Source organism: Penicillium arizonense, assembly GCF_001773325.1.
Source record: "Penicillium arizonense strain CBS 141311 chromosome Unknown PENARI_contig006, whole genome shotgun sequence".
NCBI lineage: Eukaryota > Fungi > Ascomycota > Eurotiomycetes > Eurotiales > Aspergillaceae > Penicillium > Penicillium arizonense.
In genome coordinates, this window is record NW_019173283.1 from 461,431 (window position 1) to 479,600 (window position 18,170).

Sequence of the window (18,170 nt, forward strand, 5' to 3'; positions counted from 1 at the left end):
TCGCGCGTGGGGAAGAACCTGACACGAATTTCCAAATTTTCTGGAGGCTTCGATGGTCGAATTTTCGATGGAGTCGCTGAGCTCTCCACTTATGCACCTCGGTTTATAGATTTTGAAGGGTCGTGCGGCGCCATTGAAAACTCCAGACAATGGGAGAGAGAATACGAGTACTGTAGGGCTCAATTATCCGACTATCCGTCTGCTACTGTGCACTGTTGCAAGAGGCGAATTTGGCTTGGCTGACGTGGTTGTGTGAAAGGCTAAACGGCGATAATCCCCCGGAATAACTCAATTCGAGGCCATTTTTGCCTTTTTTTTTTGTTTCTCGCACGGGGCGGCGGGAGGAGCGTGGGCTTTGTCTTGCCGGGGTCGGTTTCCCGAACAAGTTTGGCTTATGTTTTCTTAAGCTATTCCTCTCGCAGATTATGGAGATGAGACAGGGGCTCCAGAGTGACGTGGGAAAGACTGGTATCTTATGGGGGTGAGTAATATTTATTAGGTATCATTATCGGCCCCCCCATAATTGTGCTAGCTCCTACTGTAGTCTGTGGCACGGCTGCCGCGGAACGCGCCTGGAATCATGTATATATACGAGACCGGCAACATATATTAATGTGCAAATGGCTACCAGACTGTCTAGAGCTGTTAAACAGGGAATTGCTGCAAGTTTATAAGTTAATACTTGTCTAGAACGTACTGTAGAGTACTGGTGTCGACCGTGCACGGCCAATCCCCAGGAGATGGAGATTGGAGTTTGGCCTGGGGAATATAACCTGCCAAGGCAAAATCGGAAAGCCGGGGTGCATCCCAATGAATGGGACTGTGACTGTACTTTTGCCAACGTTCCATCCAATGGCATGCCAGTCTGCCGACAGTTGTATGCACCGGGAAGCTTGAAGTTCGCGGATCTCTGATATGCGATGCTCCATTGAGTATTCCCGCACTCGGAGATCGCGCTGGGGTTCTGTCCTGCACAATGTCAGGTGGGAGACGTTTATGTGCTGGCACATGGTTCGGGGAGAATCATCGTCATTGGAAGTACAGTAATTTCAGATCATAATTTCCGCATCCCAGCGCTTTGCAGCCAAGCCATTTGGAATAAATCATCTCAGCCGTCTACTCCGTACTTCATATTCCGTGGAGGATCCTAACCATGTGCGTGTGATACGATACTCGAAGCAGTTGGGAGTCGGGAATTGAGTCGCCGATCTAGGTGCGATGATTTCATCGGTCGGGTCTCTGCACACGGTGATTCGAGCGATGTGGCCCGGAAGAGACTAGGACATATAAGCGGAGGGCTGTAGCCAGTGAGGGGCGCCGAATTAAATGACTCTGCTCCACGAGGCCAGGGGGAGGCCGACAGAGCAAAGATCGACTGTCGTAGGAGGCAGCTTCGGCGAGGCGGTGGCAGTAAGAGCGTGGCAGTACGCGTCCGGGTAAGACGGTACCATACGTCTATCACGGACCATGTAGCTTGATGAAGGAACATTCTCCTGCAAGGGCATTCTGATACTATTTTGCATACTATTCTATACGTGAATTCTCCGGGAAATAGTAAAATAGTACGAGACATACAGTTTTCTATCTGCGCCAATTCTCTAGTTCTACTCCGTAGAACAAGGGAAATTACTTGGTATCCTCTCCCCAGACAAAAATCGCGCATAGTGTAAGAACCGGGGCACTTCTGTGGAGGCCAACTCGGCACTGGCCTGCCGGTGGTGTCTACGTATTGAGTGTGTATCGTAGTTGAATTTTTCATATCTCGACTAGGCCGAAAGTGGGAGGACCCACTGAATGCTATGCGAATTGACGATCCTTGATTGGGTAGAGGCAACCCTGTTAAGGTGATTTCTTGGTCCAAGGGGGCTAGTGGTATTGAAAAAATAAAAAAATAAAAAATAAGAAAAAAATAAGAGCTACACGCTTCTCCCCCAGCAACGAAGTATCTACGGGATCAAGTCAAATACCTTCTTTTCCTATTTCAATCAATTTCCGTCTTTTTCAATTTTTCCCTTTTTCACTTTCTTTTTTCTTTTTTAATTCTCTCTTTATCCACCCACCCACCCACTCCGGTTCCCTCTCTGTGGTCCCCCCGTATCTCATTATAAAACTGTCCCTCCTTCCAACCACCCCTCTCGTTTTCTCTTTTTCCTCCTTTCTATAGGATTTATTCCGACTCTGCCATACCAGTCTTCCGTTGGTGTGTTTTTGCTCATATTGTTACAGGCGTGAGCCGAAGCAACAGCAACAATGGCGGAGCGGAGAATCTCCTATGCTGTCGACGTCGAAAATGGCGAACGTCACAACCGTGAAGCCGGTGAGGAGAGTAACCTCGACGAGTACTCTGCCTTGAACCGGTATATCTCGACTGCCCGCGATGGCCGTCGTGGTTCGACTTCTTCCGCTGCTGCTCTCAGCACTGGTGAGGAGAAGAAGAAGCCCTGGTGGAAGTTTGGTGGCAAGACCGACGGTGTCTCCGACGGCTTTGTTACCCCCGATGACTGGCTTGAGACTGACCTGCGCACCGGTCTGAGCTCCTCCGACATCGAGCCCCGCCGCAAGAAGACCGGCTGGAACGAGCTCGTTACCGAGAAGACCAACATCTTCATCCAGTTCATTGGTTACTTCCGTGGTCCCATTCTCTATGGTGAGTTGAGATTCGACGCGTCTTTGGATTCAATGCCTAATATTCTCTCTAGTTATGGAACTTGCTGTCCTCCTCGCTGCCGGTCTCCGTGACTGGATCGATCTCGGTGTCATCTGTGGTATTCTTTTGCTCAACGCTCTCGTCGGTTGGTACCAGGAGAAGCAGGCTGCCGACGTCGTGGCTTCTCTCAAGGGTGATATTGCTATGCGTGCTATCGTTGTCCGTAACGGTCAGGAGGAGGAGATCCTCGCCCGTGAGCTCGTTGCTGGTGACATTGTTATCGTCGAGGAGGGTACCGTTATCCCTGCCGATGTCCGTCTGATCTGTGACTACTCCAAGCCCGAGATGTTCGAGGCCTACAAGGAGTACCTCGCCAACGCCACCGACGATACCCTCAAGGAGAAGCACGGTGATGATGATGACGATGACGTTGATGTCCACCAGGGTGTCTCCCTCATTGCTTGTGATCAGTCCGCTATCACTGGTGAGTCTCTCGCTGTCGACAAGTACATGGCCGACACCTGTTACTACACCACCGGTTGCAAGCGCGGCAAGGCCTACGGTATTGTCACTGCTACTGCCCGTCACTCTTTCGTCGGTCGTACTGCTGCCCTTGTTCAGGGTGCCAAGGACTCTGGTCACTTCAAGGCCGTCATGGACAACATCGGTACCTCCCTGCTCGTTCTCGTCATGTTCTGGATTCTCGCTGCTTGGATTGGTGGTTTCTTCCGCCACCTCAAGATCGCCACCCCTGAGGATAGCGACAACAACCTGCTCCACTACACTTTGATTCTCCTGATTATCGGTGTCCCCGTCGGTCTTCCCGTTGTTACCACCACCACCCTCGCTGTCGGTGCCGCCTACCTCGCCGAGCAGAAGGCTATTGTCCAGAAGCTCACCGCCATCGAGTCTCTCGCTGGTGTCGACGTTCTTTGCTCTGACAAGACCGGTACCCTCACTGCCAACCAGCTCTCCATCCGTGAGCCCTACGTCTCTGAGGGTGTTGATGTCAACTGGATGATGGCCGTCGCTGCTATTGCCTCTTCCCACAACATCAAGAACCTCGACCCCATTGACAAGGTTACTGTCCTTACTCTTCGTCGTTACCCCAAGGCTCGTGAGATCCTGTCCCGCAACTGGATCACCGAGAAGTACACTCCTTTCGACCCCGTCTCCAAGCGTATTACCACTGTTTGCACCTGCGACGGTGTCCGCTACATTTGCGCCAAGGGTGCCCCCAAGGCTATCCTCAACATGTCCGAGTGCTCCAAGGAGGAGGCTGATCTCTACCGCGCCAAGGCCGCCGAGTTCGCTCGTCGTGGTTTCCGTTCTCTCGGTGTTGCCGTCATGAAGGAGGGTGAGCCCTGGCAGCTTCTGGGCATGTACCCCATGTTCGACCCCCCTCGTGAGGATACCGCCCACACCATCGCTGAAGCCCAGGTTCTCGGTCTCTCCGTCAAGATGTTGACTGGTGACGCCATCGCTATTGCCAAGGAGACTTGCAAGATGCTTGCTCTCGGTACCAAGGTTTACGACTCTGAGCGTCTGATCCACGGTGGTCTCGCTGGTTCCGCCCAGCACGACCTCGTTGAGAAGGCTGACGGTTTCGCTGAGGTCTTCCCCGAGCACAAGTACCAGGTCGTCGAGATGCTCCAGCAGCGTGGTCACTTGACTGCCATGACTGGTGACGGTGTCAACGATGCTCCCTCTCTCAAGAAGGCTGACTGTGGTATCGCTGTCGAGGGTTCCACTGAGGCTGCCCAGGCTGCCGCCGATATTGTCTTCCTCGCCCCCGGTCTGTCCACCATTGTCGATGCTATCAAGCTTGCCCGTCAGATTTTCCAGCGTATGAAGGCCTACATTCAGTACCGTATCGCTCTGTGTCTCCACCTTGAGATCTACCTGGTTACCTCCATGATCATCATCGACGAGACCGTCGACTCTTCCCTGATTGTCTTCATCGCCCTGTTCGCTGATCTTGCCACCATCGCCGTCGCCTACGATAACGCTCACTTCGAAGCCCGTCCCGTCGAGTGGCAGTTGCCTAAAATCTGGGTTATCTCCGTCGTTCTTGGAATCATGCTCGCTGCCGCCACCTGGATTATCCGTGGTACTCTCTTCCTCGAGAACGGTGGTATCATCCAGAACTTCGGTTCTCCTCAGGAGATTCTCTTCCTTGAGATTGCTCTGACCGAGAACTGGCTGATCTTCGTCACCCGTGGTGGTAAGACTTGGCCCTCGTGGCAGCTGGTCATCGCCATCTTCGTTGTCGATGTCCTCGCCACCTTGTTCTGTGTCTTCGGCTGGCTCGCTCCCGATTGGGAGCAGACCTCTCCCCGTGACCCCGCTGGCCCTGGCTTCTCCAAGAACAACGATGTCGACATTGTCACCGTCGTTGTTATCTGGGCCTACTCTATCGGTGTTACCGTCATCATCGCTGTTGTGTACTACCTCCTGACCATTGTCCCCGCTCTGGACAACCTTGGCCGCAAGACTCGCTCCAAGGCCGACACTCAGATCGAGAACATGATCGCCCACCTTTCCAAGCTCGCTATCGAGCACGAGCAGGACAAGGATGGCAAATCCCGCTACACTCTCGGTGCTCGCGCCGACGATGTCGAGGAGGACGAGTAGATTACTCGATCGCCAGCTTTCAAACTCGTTACTGATCCGAGTTCATAATTTTCCTTTATCTTCTTTTCCCGCGATTACCACTACACGCAAATCTTTGCTGTGCCACCTACTTGGACATGCATGCCGTGGGATCAAAAAGGCTGTTTCCCGTCTTTTTTGCTCCTTTACCGTATCATAGACTTTTGTGTTTCATTTACCCCTTGGCTGCGGTTTGCTTTCGAGTTGATAGAGTCAAGTTTTCTTTCTCTACGTGTATGTATGTCGTTAATAGTGGCACTGAGTCAATCTAAGGGATTCTAATCAATTGTTCCTCTGTAATTGTAACATTGTAATCGTAGCATTCCAATGTTCCTACTTAACAATGCTTGGCCTGCATTCCTCATGAATTCCACTCTGCCTTCATACCCCTGTCTTCACCCATCTCCTTGTTTGACATCCTCGCCGCTAAGAGGTGGAAGCCTAATTCTCCGTCCCCCAACTCCCCCACTGCTTTTCCCCGGATGATTTTCCACCATGCGGCGAGAGAAGCTTCGACGAGTCTTTAGCTTTCTTGTGAATATGCGGAGCTGGTCCAATGCCTTCAATTTCTGGATTCCTGATTCCGAACTATGATCAAATCTAAGCTCCAACCTTGACTGGCGCAAGATGAATCTCTAATTTTCCGTCTCGGCCGCAATTGACTGGAAGAACTATACCCCTCTCGGAACTTGGTGTAGAAGTGTATACTATAAAAGAAACCAATTCATGCAACCGTTCATTAATCCCGTCCAGCACAAGAGCAGGAGACCACCGCAAGAATGCTACTCTCCCACCTCCTCCCCCTCCTAGGCCTCCTTCAATCCCAAACCTCAGCAGCAGCCCTCCAATCCGAATCCCACAAGACATCCACCCTCCGCCACTGCCAAACAACAGGCAAAAACTGCCCAGCAGGGACAATAACCGTCTCACAAACCTCCAAAGAAGCAACAACCTACAACACAATCCAATCAGCAATAAACGCCCTACCGAACAACACAACGCCGCAAACAATCCTAATAAAAGCAGGCACATACACCGAACAACTAAACATTACTCGCGCCGGACCAATAACCTTCCTAGGCGAAACAACCAATCCAAAAGACGCAACAGCCAACCGCGTCCGCATCACCTGGGCCGCCGCTAATAAAGACTCTACCGGTCAGAGCGTCGACAATGTCTACTCGAGCGTGCTTGTCGTGGCGCCGACGCTCGAGTCGAGTTTGACGGGCTCCGGGACTACAGGGTATCCTGTCCCTAGTGATACACCGTTTGGGAATACGGATTTTAGGGTTTACAATGTTGACTTTGTGAATGAGTGGTCGGATTATTCCGATGGGCCGGCTCATGCTTTGAGTTTGAGTCGTGCTAATGGCGGGTTTTACTATTGTGGGTTTTTTTCGTATCAGGATACTGTAAGTTTACTTTATTTCCTATTTCTGTTTCTAGTGATGGGTTCTAGTTCCGATTCTGCTTTGGATTGGATCAACCATCTACAGTACATCAGAACATATCCATTGCAAGCTAAGCGAAACCGAAACCCAAACCCAAATCCAAACCCAAACCAAACCCTAACTCCAACTCTAACATCAATGAAACCATAGGTCTACGTAGGCAAACTCGGCAACGCATACTTCTACAAAAGCATCATAGCCGGCCAAACCGACTTCCTCTACGGCTTCGGCACAGCCTGGATCCAATCAAGCAGCATCCAACTCCGCGGCTGTGGCGGCGGCATAACAGCCTGGAAGGGCACAAACACAACATTCACAAACAAATACGGCGTTTACATCGTGGACTCAGACGTCCGCGCGGCAAATACATCCATTGCACCCGATATCATTGGCGAATGTGCACTCGGCCGGCCGTGGAATAGTCAGCACCGGTCTATCTTTGCGCGGTGTACTGAGGACGGGAGTATCACCGCTAGCGGGTATATTGATTGGGTTGTTTCTGGTGTGGCGAGGTTCCAGAAGGGGGTTACGCTTATGGCTGAGTATGCTGTTTCTGGGCCTGGGTTTAATCGGACTGGGAGGGTTGAGGGGGGTGTTACCACTTTGCTTGATAAGGAGGGCTGGAGGGGGTTTAGTGAGCCTGAGAGGGTGTTTCAGAAGCCCACTGGGGAGTTCGGGAATGTTGGGTGGATTGACTGGGGTGTTGTTGGCGAGAAGGTATAGAGCAGGGTGTCTTATTGGAAGTGGATGGGATCGTTTTTGATAGGGGGGTTCGTATAATGAAATTTGATGAGTTTTTGTTCCATGGCAGTAAGTTATAGTACAAGCTTGTTTTCTCTTCCTTCTCTCTTCTCTCATCCACAGCTTCCATAGACATTCAACCCCCCTCCAAGTACATGCTGGGATGAACCATCTCCCTTCTCTCTCTGCTCTTTCTGGGACTTTCCATCATAACCAAGATAAATCCCCTTCTTCCCACCTTCACCCTGATCTCCAAGTAGCTCCCCCAACCTCCCCAGCCTAGCAAGATAGGCAGCCCCAGTATCCGCCCAAACAAAATACTCACAAACCTTCAACATCCCCCTGCCCGCCAAATCTCCAGACAGCTCTTCAGCAAGCTTAATCCGATAAACGAACGTCTCATCCCACGCCTGCCGAGTGCTCTTCCAAGAGAACGTAGCCCTCCCACGCAAACAAACAGCCATACACCGTTCATCAACGACCCAGTCATCCTCAGAATCGAAGATCATATTGTGGATATCTAGATGCGTCGAGAGGAGATTGAAGTAGGTGACTAGACCATCCTGGCCGGTAAATGTTCGGCCGAGGAAGGGGGCTAGTTGAGGGAGGCCGTGTTCGTGGCATTTTGGGGGTGGGGATGTTGTGAATGTTGCCAGTAGGGTTTTGAGGGGGTCTGTTTTTGGAGGGTTTGTCAGGGCTTGTAGGAAGGTTTGGGTTGGAGATGTGAGATCTGTGCGGGGTGTCATTTTGTTTCTTCTTTCTTAATTTGAATAGGGAGGAGAGGTTGGAGTTGATCTATAGGGATCTTCAAGGTTGATATAAGGTTGATCGGAGATGCGAACTTACATAACCATGACGTTTTTGATTTAGTTATGTTTGTTGATAGCTACCCGTCTTCTTCTGTGCCTTGGATGCAACTATAGGATATCTCATTTTTAGTAGATAATAGCTCATCTGATTCTCCATTCTCTGTAAGAGCCTGCTAGGCTTCACACCGGAAGGGAAACGGAAGTAGAAAAAACACCCCTCAAAGTCCGCGAAAAAAAAAGAAAAAACTCCAGTGTTGGCTTGTAGTCCAATGTTGTATAGCAAACCCGAAGAGGGAAAAAGAGGAAACGAAAACAAAAACCAGTCCCAGAGAAATAGTACACACCCCCTTCGAAGAGCTCTCAACCTCCCACACTCACTGTCGCCAGGACTTGCCGCAGTTTGTGCACGTGCAGAACAGAGTCATCGGTTCATCAGCACTGCGAGTCTGAGCCTCGGTGTAGGTCACCTTTCGCTGACCACACTTGCCGCACTGCAAGCTCTGACTGATACTGCGTTCTTGCTGGGGAACCATAGCCTTGTCCATGTTCTCCTTGCGAAGCTTGGCATCAGCCTCACGCTGCTCAACAGACTTCAGCTCATCGGAGGTCATGCGCACGAACTGCTCAGCGGTGATCTCCCCAGAAACCACACGCACACGCAGCTTAGGGTTGGACTTGTTCTTCAGATTCTGGAACAAGCTGCGGATCTTCGTCTTATACTGCTCCTTCGTCTCAGGACCGAGATGATCATAGGCAGCAATTTCCACGGCAATAGCCCGAGCCAGAATAGTCTTGGGAGACTCGGTCGAGCCCATGCATAGGCCATCATACATCAGACCTGTGCAGCTGTCACGCACTTTGCTGCCACTGTGGTTGATTTCCACCTTATCCGCCTTCCAAGTTCGTTTATCTGGTGGCACAGACAGCTTCGACGCCTTGTCTGACGGTGTGGCTGAGGCTGGGGTTGAAGCTCCTGTGCCGTTCTGTCCTGGCCGGGGCGAGCTGCTGGAGCCACGGCTAGCTGCTGACCCTCCGCCTTGCTTCTGCTTGTTCACTTCTGTCCGCCACTTGGACACAATCTCGCTGGAGAGACGCGCGATCTCCGGGCTCTTGCTGGACTTGAACTTGTTGACGAGGATACCAATGCGGGTCTTGCGCAGCAGATCTTCCGTTGGGCGCACGCCGGTTTGGATATCCTTCAGCAGGCCCAGAATCACGGCTGAGGACTCGTTCGATGTCGCAGCCTTGCCTAGGTCCTTGGCCTTAGCCTCAATTTGTTTGGCATCCATGGCCATGGTGTGCGGGGTAGGTAGATAATGCGACCAGAGAAGAAGGAGGATATAGGAGAGGATTTGGAAGGTTCAGAGAGCCTAGAAGCCGAAGCTGTCAGTAAATCATTGTAAATGCTTCAAGCGCAGGGTCTTCGCAAAGCTCCGGATGCCGGCGCATTTCACATAGTCACAGCACCCGCATTTGGTCTTTGGAATCACATATCACAGAGCACACATGTATTCAGTACACGTCGCACAAAGTATGGCCCTCGATGTATCCCATCATATGAGCCCATGTGAGTGAAGGTGGCACGCTGCCAAATTGCACGTGTCCACCTTCTCCCTAAGACTTCATCCCAAACTGAGGCATGCTCTAGAGTGTTGGAGCTGATGCGCATACTGTGAAAGCTATTGCGCCCAAAGCAACATTGGGGTCTGGCACAAAACCACGATGCGGTTGAGGGGTGTTTTGTCTAGGTACTTACCTAGGATATTTCACGGTCGCGTCGTAGGGTTTGCAGTCCGGGGCTGCAGCTGTGGAAGACGTAGAGATTGAGGCCTCAATTGAAAGAAAGCAATGAGAACAACGAGAGTGGTGTATGGGATGTGGTAGGAGCAAAAGAAAAAAAATGTCCTGGTGAAAGAGTTGGACCGTCCGAAGTTGCGCCAAGATTTTGTTACCCTTTTCGGAAATTTCTATCAGACTTCACTTGCTCTGTTTTGGGATGGGCCACAGTTTGCATGTCACACATCTAGATATCTAAAGAATTTCTAATATTGCTTGTCCAGAATGTATTCACATCTATCTGTGTATCCTTCTCAAGCATCGTAGGGTCCGTGGCTATGCAAACAGGATATGGATGAAGCAAACAGGATTATGTGCAGATGCGGTTCGTCATCGTAGGGTGTAGGGGAGGGGGTATAACAAATGGGGTCTTTTGAAGGTAAAGCGTAAGCATCGTCAGTCAGATCCTCGTACACGGGACCCAGGACCTGGGTGTCTCGGTCATAAGAGGACCATGAAAACGTCAAGACATAGTAATTGAGCCACGGACAAATGTGTCTCGCGACTATGTCTTGGTCATTGCTCGAATCTGGATCGAGCGAGTCCTATTCCAGTGATGAAAGGCAGGTACCGAGGGAAGTGACAATTGTCCAACGGCTCAAGAGGTCTAGATACCGGTCTTGCCGAGGACATCGGCAAGGGCATCGACATCCTTGTCGGACTTCTGGGCAACCTTCTCTTCCTCGGCGCGATCGGCTTCCTTGAGGTCCTTCTCGGCCTTGCGCTCTTCCTCTTCCTCTTCTTCCTCTTCTTCCTCCTCTTCGGAATCCTCCTCTTCAAGTTCATCAAGCTCGTCAACACCCCAGGTGTCCTCCGGGTCGTCATCGGTGCCGTGCTCCTCCTGGCGAGCCTCCAGCAGCTCACGGAGCTCAGTGACATTGGGGTCATCCTCGGAGAAGATGTTTCCGTTGAGCTCGACACGGCGCAGGCTGGGCAGCGCAGTCTTGGCAGCGTGAGTGAAGCCCTTGACAGCCTCAGCCTTGATCTCGTTGTATTGCAGACGCAGAGTCTGGAGCTTCGGGTTGTTGTTATCGGCCAGAGCCTGGGCGACCTTCACCCCACCACGGGCAGAGAGGAGGCAGTCGCCAACACCAAGCTCGAGCAGCGAGGACCAGCTTGCCAGGGAGTTGGCGAGAGCTGTGCTACCCATGACAGTGAAAGTGTTGTCCTGCAGATCCAGAACCTCCAGGGCGCGAGCATGGTACAGACCCCGAGTCAGGAGGTGGGAGATACCCTCCTGGCGGATGCCGTTCTGGGTCATCTTGACTGACTTCAGACCAGCGGCGTGGGCCTTGTAAGCGCGAGCCCAGGCCTCCATACTGCCGTTCTCCAAGCGGTTCCGTCCGCAGACAACGCTCTCCAAAAGCGCAATATCCTTTCCGTCCTTGCGAGCTTCCTCCTTGCGCTCAGCCAATTTTGTCAGCGCATCGGCAACTTGGGTTCCGGCGGCGGGGCCGAGTCCGTTGTTGTTCAGGATAAGGTGGCGGAGGGGCACGTGGCGGGAGAGGAAGTCGACGAGTGGGGCCGAGGTGTTGAGACCGAAGGCGTTGTCGTTCAGGTTGACAGTGTGGACAGTCGAAATTTCAAGGACGGCGTTCAGGAGGAAGGTCAGAGCGGTGGGGATCTCAGACAGGAGACGGCCGGTGAAGATGTCGTCAAGGTACGCAGCCTCAAGGCTCTTCTGGGTCTTCAAGACCTCAGCAAGGCGCTGGGAGGCGCCAATGCCCAGGGTGTTTCCTCCAAAACGGATCTCAGTGTAGTCGGTGTTGTCGATCAGGGGCTTGATATGCGCGTCAATGTCTTCGGCACTGTCGAGCTTGAGGACTTTGCCCTCGAGGGAGAAGACCTTAGGAGGGGCCATGGCGGGGTAGTCAAGTGGGAGAGTGAAAGAATGAAAGGTGAAAAATAAACCAGGTAGTCAATGGCGAACCAAATCCCAGAACTAGACCCAAGACCCAATAATGAGATGAAAAAAACCAGACAGGCAGTGAAGCAGAAAAGGAGGCGAGTCCGGGGCAACAATAATTTGTTGATAACAAAAAAAAATAACTACGGCGGATGCGAGAGACCAGCTGCGCTGTCATTAATAATGCCCGATGGTGTCAGTCACGGAATTCGCATTTCACATTTTATCCTTCACACTCGCTTATTGTCTTTCATTTCCTGGATATATCCCCGAAGCACATCCATATCTACATCTACCACAATGTCCTGGCTGTTCGGTTCAAGTGGTAAGTTTCAATGTCTCCAATCAAACCCGAACCCGACACTCGCGCAATGCGCCTGGCTTACCCATCACCCGGGGAATCAATACAGTGGCTAACACATGGACTTACAGAGAAACCCGCTGCTCCCGAGCAAGTACCCGCTCCACCTGCCCAAACTGAGAAGCCCAAGGTATGAACCGACACTGCCGAAGTAAGCGCAAGTAGCGACTAACCTGCTTTCTAGCCCTGCTGCGTCTGCAAGCCCGAGAAGACCACCCGCGACGACTGCATGCTGTTCTCCAAGTCCGACAACCCGGAGCAGGAATGCAAGTCCACAATTGAGCAGTACAAGGCGTGCATGGCTGGGTACGGCTTCAAGGTCTAGACAGCAAGTGATCGTCTGCCTGTACTATACAACATTGTATTATAGCATTCATTGGTGGGAGTTTTGTTCTTTTCTTTTAATATCATCTGGTTCTTGGGTATGCTTGGTGGCATATTTGACTTGGTGAGAGCCTTTGCGGTTTAGATGATAAGCATTTAATTCCCAATACAACATCTCATCTCCTAAATAAGACAAATTTGATATCCTGAGCAATTGGAATAAGCTCCCAGCTAAACTGGTTGCTAGGTAATGAAAATAGGGTATCACTGAAAGCGCACCGCCATCCACCCAAGAATAATTTTGTTTATTGCTTCTTTTTTTGGTTATCCTCCTCTGCCGCTTGACGATCAATTTTGCGGCATTGAGTGAGCAGCTTCCACATACACCACAGATAGGCAATTCCGAACCCACCAGCCCCAATTAGGGCGTTCAAGACTACCCATAGGTCTGGCTTGCCTGGGGGAGGGGGAACAAATGCTTCAAGGACATGCCAGGCAATCATGGCAAGATAGAAAGCGTAATGTAAGAGCGTGGTGAAAATATTGGGCTCAAGATGGGTACTGGAGTTCTCTAGGTTTGGCCGACTGCGGTAAGTCTCGAAAGAAGTAGGAGGAAGGCCGAGAAGATAGGCCCAAAGCAAGGTCATGACGATATAGGGAACCCGAAGTTCATCGCGTTTGAGGAGAGGGTACATGGTCCAGGATCCAAGCACGTTGGCCCAGCCGACCCAGGCGCGGCTTTCCTTGCTCAGTCCACCGTCACTGGCAAGTAGCAGTGTCATCGGAAGCAGAGGCAACAAAACACTCTTCTCATGCACCTGGAAGGAAAATAGGAAGAAGCCCCATGAGACACAGGATAGAGCAGGAAGGATAAGCGAAGCCCGGGGATGACGGAAAATGATGGCGCAGGGGATAATGATCGACCCTAGGGTAGCACCGAGAGATGCCCGCTGTAGCAGAGTAGCATCAAAGCGAGTGAGCTTATAGAACGTATGGATGGCACACCAAGCGTTGGCAACTTTGTCTTCGAAAAGGCCGCGCGCGAAGGGGAATACGCGGTGAATTATTTGTGTTAGCTGAAATAGCACCCCATAGAGTACAGAGCTTTTGTCAAGAGAGATAGGGATTGCCTGGATCAAGGGTGGCACAGGGGAAGATGCGAACACCTTTCGGGCTTCATCGTTAGAGGCACAGACCAGAAGCGGGCCTAGTAGCAATGCAAAAGTAGCCAACGTGACGAGGGAGATGTTGAGGAGACGTAAAATGCGAATTCGAGGGAAAACGCAGACGCCAAGGAGGTAGGCGAACATGACTGGGGCATAGTATAACGCCATCTGCTTGAATCCCAATGCACCCACAAAGAAGATGCAGGCCCACAGCATGCGCCCAGCCAATATAGCGTCCAAGCTCGCGACCACTAATCCTAGCATGACGGTATTATACTGGAAGTGGCCGTGGTCGATTAGAATATTGGCTGGCTGAAGGAGAACTGCCGCAAGAACAATTGAGGCGGACCAAGCGTGGACACCCTGCATCCGAGTGTAGCGGCGCAAGAAATTGACGACGGCGGGGATGAAAACCAAGTACTCGGATATGACGACAGTTGCACGCATATAAACCTTCAAACGGGGATCTTCAATGCCCCGGGAACTGTCTAGGGTGAACCATGCTGGTTCAACGGCGGAGCCACTAAACAGATCAACGGGTTAGCAGCGTCCAAGGAAATCCAACAATTGAATCAAACACCACATACATTTTGCCAAGTAACCAGCTGTGATACGCGGTCAATGGAGGGTAATCGAGGCCCCAGTATTGTAGGTCGTAAAGGTACCATTTGGCGATTGGAAGATGTGTGGTAATCTCCATCCAATGCCTTTGCGCTTCAAAATCACCGTGCATCGGGGGTACCTGGAAGCCTGCATAGTCTGTCAGTAAGCGTATCGCTTGCAGCTAGGAACCAGCTCCCATACCAGAGTATCCCCATAAGCTCACAGCCCAGCGGAACAGGCCAACGGTCATGAGAATAAGAGGGAGGACCAGCCATTGTGAGGCTCCTGCGCGTGCGCCCCAGAGGAAAGAGACTAGCGGGAATGCCGGGGACTGCTTTCCATCGCCCTTGTCCAATATGAGGTTATTGTTGGAGCCCGGGGAAGTCGCGAACTTTATCTTCTTGCGGGGCCGGTGTGAGGACGGCGTGTGAGGAGCCATCGCGATAGACGAGTAGCCTAGTGTACCATTGACTTAAATGAGGCCGTAAATGGGGATATAGAGAATCGACCTGTCAAGCCAAACATACAGGCACCAGGGACTGTGAGTCGTCCAAAAGGTACCCGTGAGGTCTCCACCGAACTAAATTTGTTCCGGCAGGCGGTGTAGTTCTGCCAGCCTCTGAAATTTTTTTTTTTTCGGCCGTCCTTATCAGAGCTGACGGTCCCCCAGAGCTGCTCTTTTTTTTCTTCTTCTTCATCCATCCTCTTCACTTTTTTGCTCTCCCCCCTCTCCTCTTAAGCAATCTTTCGGTTGCTTACTTCAATAACACCTTTTCCTTTACACTAACTAACGCAGTCGCGTGGGTTCTATTCGTAAGTTCAGACTTTCTGTGGGCATTGTCACTCTGAGGGCTGTGGGCTTTGTATACATCTATTCTGTGGGCTCTGTGGGACATCTTCCTCGTGGGTTACATATCATAGACAGTATTGGCTGTCAGTTGCTTGTGGGCTTGAAACATCGTGGGCTTGTGGGTTAACGTCCGGTTGTGATTAGATCACTCCTGGCAGTTCTTTTCTGAGGGCTGTTGTTGTCTATCCTTACACGGGTTTTCTGAGGGATCGTGGGCTTTGCCGCACATACTACAAGAAATTTTTACTTGTTATCTCAGTATGTGCCACCCTACCCAACCCAAGCTCCAAGCCCCAAGCCTCCCCTCCCATGAGACTTGCTTGTTATGAAGATCACCGGCTAACCTCTTCTTCCTCAATAGATCACAATGTCTAAGGCTACTAAGGTTTCCACCAAGGCTGAGAAGCCCTCCAAGACCGTCAACAAGGTCAAGGACGCTGCCGTTACCAAGGCCACCAAGGCCAAGACCGGCGCCAAGGAGGACAAGACCTCCAAGAAGAACAAGAAGAAGGAGCCTACCCCTAGCAGCTCCGAGTCCGAGTCCGACAGCGATGAGGATATGAAGGATGCTTCCAGCTCTAGCGAGTCTGAGTCCGAGTCTGAGGAGGAGAAGCCCGCCCCCAAGAAGACCGAGAAGAAGGCCGCCGCTAAGGCTGAGTCTTCTGACTCTTCCGACTCCTCCGAGTCCGAGTCCGAGTCCGAGGATGAGAAGCCCGCTCCCAAGAAGGCTGAGAAGAAGGTCGCTGCCAAGGAGGAGTCTTCCGACTCCTCCGACTCCTCCGACTCTGAGTCTGAGGATGAGAAGCCTGCCAAGAAGGACGCTAAGAAGGAGGAGTCCTCCGACTCTTCCGACTCTGAGTCCGAGTCCGAGGATGCCAAGAAGGCCGAGGTATGTGTCTTGCACTATCGTTCATTACAATCATGATGCTAACCCATATTCAGTCTTCCGACTCCGAGTCTGGTTCTGGCTCCGACAGCTCTGACTCCGAGTCTGAGTCTGAGAAGGAGACTGTCTCCAAGAAGCGCAAGGCTGATGACGAACCCGAGGCTGTTGCCAAGAAGTCCAAGACTGCTGATGCTCCCGAGGGTGCCTCCGCCAACCTCTTCGTCGGCAACCTCTCCTGGAACGTCGACGAGGAGTGGCTCCAGCGTGAGTTCTCCGAGTTCGGTGAGCTCTCCGGCTGCCGCATTGTCACCGACCGTGAGTCTGGCCGCTCCCGTGGCTTCGGCTACGTCGAGTTCACCAACGCTGCCGATGCCGCTAAGGCCATGGAGGCCAAGAAGGGTTCCGACCTCGACGGCCGTACCATCAACCTTGACTACGCCACTGGCCGCCAGAACAACCAGCAGGGTGGTGACCGTGTTCAAGCCCGTGCCCGTTCTTACGGTGACCAGACCAGCCCCGAGAGCGACACCCTCTTCGTTGGCAACCTTCCTTTCAGTGCCACTGAGGATGCTCTCCACGAGGTCTTCGGTGCCCAGGGCAGCGTCCTCGGCATCCGTCTGCCCACCGAGCAGGAGACCGGCCGCCCCAAGGGCTTCGGTTACGTTCAGTTCTCTTCCATTGAGGAGGCCAAGGCCGCCCACGGTGCCCTCCAGGGTGAGGAGATCGAGGGTCGTGCCATCCGTCTCGACTTCAGCACTCCCCGTCCCCAGGGTGGTGACCGTGGTGACCGTGGTGGCTTCGGCGGCCGTGGTGGTGGTCGCGGTGGTGGCCGTGGCGGCTTCGGTGGTCGCGGCGGCGGCGGTGGCTTCGGCGGCCGTGGAGGTGGTGGCCGTGGAGGTGGCCGTGGTGGCTTCGGCGGTGGCCGCGGCGGTGGCCTCAACAAGGGCAAGGGCAGCATCCCCGAGTTCAAGGGCACCAAGATGACCTTCTAAGCTCGTCAATTGTCTACTGCATACGTTTGAATTTTGCAACTAACGGTGTCAACGGTTCTTTGACTGGGAAACAAAAAGTTCGTGTTTAATTATGTGATAATAGGCTATTCGCTCAAGTATCTTCAATGTGATACAACATTTCAATGTTCATTTTCTTCTCTTTCTTGTAGTTTGTAGCGTGACCTTGGGAGTATACTGCCACCGGTGACCGCCCTCCCCGCAATCTTCTTTGTTTGCGCACATCACCACGTCTACGGATGTCGCACATGTCTGCATCTTTGCTTTCATTGATCTCTTGGGGATCGATTATCTCCTATTAAGACACTTTGGTTTCCGGAATTCCAGAATATGCTCTCCCCTTTGACACCTCTCACATCTTCTATCGGCCAACCCGGTCACGGGCCGCAAATCACCTGTTTGGTCTGCTGATCACCTCATCATTCGATTCCCAAGGTTGGTCTCCCTTCATGACCGCATCTTCCACCAAGTTCAACCTGGAACTATTGCAAAGCTTTGGCTCGACCTTTTTGGAAATATCTCTGGGCTTACCCTACCTGGGCAGAAGTTGAAGTCTTTGGGCATCAGTGGAGAGATCGTCAGCTCCACATTGATAAGATTATCGCATCCCCCACGTTGACCGCTCCTGTTGTACCCAGGTGGCCTGATCCCCTTCCTCTTTTATTTATTCCCCTCCCCTTCTTTTCTTTCAAATTCACCCTTTAGCCATGCAACCGAATCACTGCGACCTTCTGGGTCAGGTGCGTGAGCCCAGAGCCGCGAGTCGGATGACGCGCGATGGCCAGCCGCATCAAAGTGGTCAGCCCCAGCCATCCGGTGCACCCATGAGATCAGAGGGTATGTAGTCCTTTTTATAATCTGCCTGGTACCTCCCTACTCTGCAGGTCCGGTTTCAACATGCATATACACAGGTCGCTTTCACATCCTC

The 18,170-nt window shown here is 52.1% G+C and overlaps 7 protein-coding genes across 7 annotated transcripts; 4 read left to right on the forward strand and 3 right to left on the reverse strand.

The window, feature by feature from the left end:
* Positions 1–2,250: 2,250 nt before the first annotated feature.
* PENARI_c006G08571 (uncharacterized protein) lies at positions 2,251–5,281 on the forward strand (the record flags this gene model as incomplete). The annotated part of the gene is made up of 2 exons (XM_022630496.1): positions 2,251–2,647; positions 2,700–5,281. 2 exons carry the CDS (start codon positions 2,251–2,253, stop codon positions 5,279–5,281), a joined length of 2,979 nt encoding a protein of 992 aa, XP_022489776.1.
* A 797-nt stretch (positions 5,282–6,078) lies between these two features.
* PENARI_c006G03184 (putative pectin methylesterase) lies at positions 6,079–7,473 on the forward strand (the record flags this gene model as incomplete). Its single annotated transcript, XM_022630242.1, has 2 exons — positions 6,079–6,711; positions 6,901–7,473. 2 exons carry the CDS (start codon positions 6,079–6,081, stop codon positions 7,471–7,473), a joined length of 1,206 nt encoding a protein of 401 aa, XP_022489590.1.
* Positions 7,474–8,674: 1,201 nt separating this feature from the next.
* Positions 8,675–9,595, reverse strand: PENARI_c006G07149 (transcription elongation factor DST1; the record flags this gene model as incomplete). Its single annotated transcript, XM_022630430.1, has 1 exon — positions 8,675–9,595. One exon carries the CDS (start codon positions 9,593–9,595, stop codon positions 8,675–8,677), a length of 921 nt encoding a protein of 306 aa, XP_022489859.1.
* A 1,148-nt stretch (positions 9,596–10,743) lies between these two features.
* On the reverse strand, positions 10,744–11,997 carry PENARI_c006G00333 (GTPase-activating protein RNA1; the record flags this gene model as incomplete). The annotated part of the gene is made up of 1 exon (XM_022630104.1): positions 10,744–11,997. One exon carries the CDS (start codon positions 11,995–11,997, stop codon positions 10,744–10,746), a length of 1,254 nt encoding a protein of 417 aa, XP_022489832.1.
* A 345-nt stretch (positions 11,998–12,342) lies between these two features.
* On the forward strand, positions 12,343–12,728 carry PENARI_c006G07057 (copper metallochaperone COX17; the record flags this gene model as incomplete). The annotated part of the gene is made up of 3 exons (XM_022630426.1): positions 12,343–12,367; positions 12,475–12,533; positions 12,588–12,728. 3 exons carry the CDS (start codon positions 12,343–12,345, stop codon positions 12,726–12,728), a joined length of 225 nt encoding a protein of 74 aa, XP_022489604.1.
* Positions 12,729–13,032: 304 nt separating this feature from the next.
* PENARI_c006G05937 (dolichyl-P-Glc:Man(9)GlcNAc(2)-PP-dolichol alpha-1,3-glucosyltransferase ALG6) lies at positions 13,033–14,935 on the reverse strand (the record flags this gene model as incomplete). Its single annotated transcript, XM_022630367.1, has 3 exons — positions 13,033–14,416; positions 14,481–14,643; positions 14,698–14,935. The coding sequence occupies 3 exons, from the start codon at positions 14,933–14,935 to the stop codon at positions 13,033–13,035; spliced, it is 1,785 nt and encodes a 594-aa protein (XP_022489614.1).
* Positions 14,936–15,713: 778 nt separating this feature from the next.
* Positions 15,714–17,224, forward strand: PENARI_c006G01261 (putative nucleolin protein Nsr1; the record flags this gene model as incomplete). Its single annotated transcript, XM_022630147.1, has 2 exons — positions 15,714–16,235; positions 16,289–17,224. The coding sequence occupies 2 exons, from the start codon at positions 15,714–15,716 to the stop codon at positions 17,222–17,224; spliced, it is 1,458 nt and encodes a 485-aa protein (XP_022489580.1).
* Between the last annotated feature and the right edge of the window lie 946 nt (positions 17,225–18,170).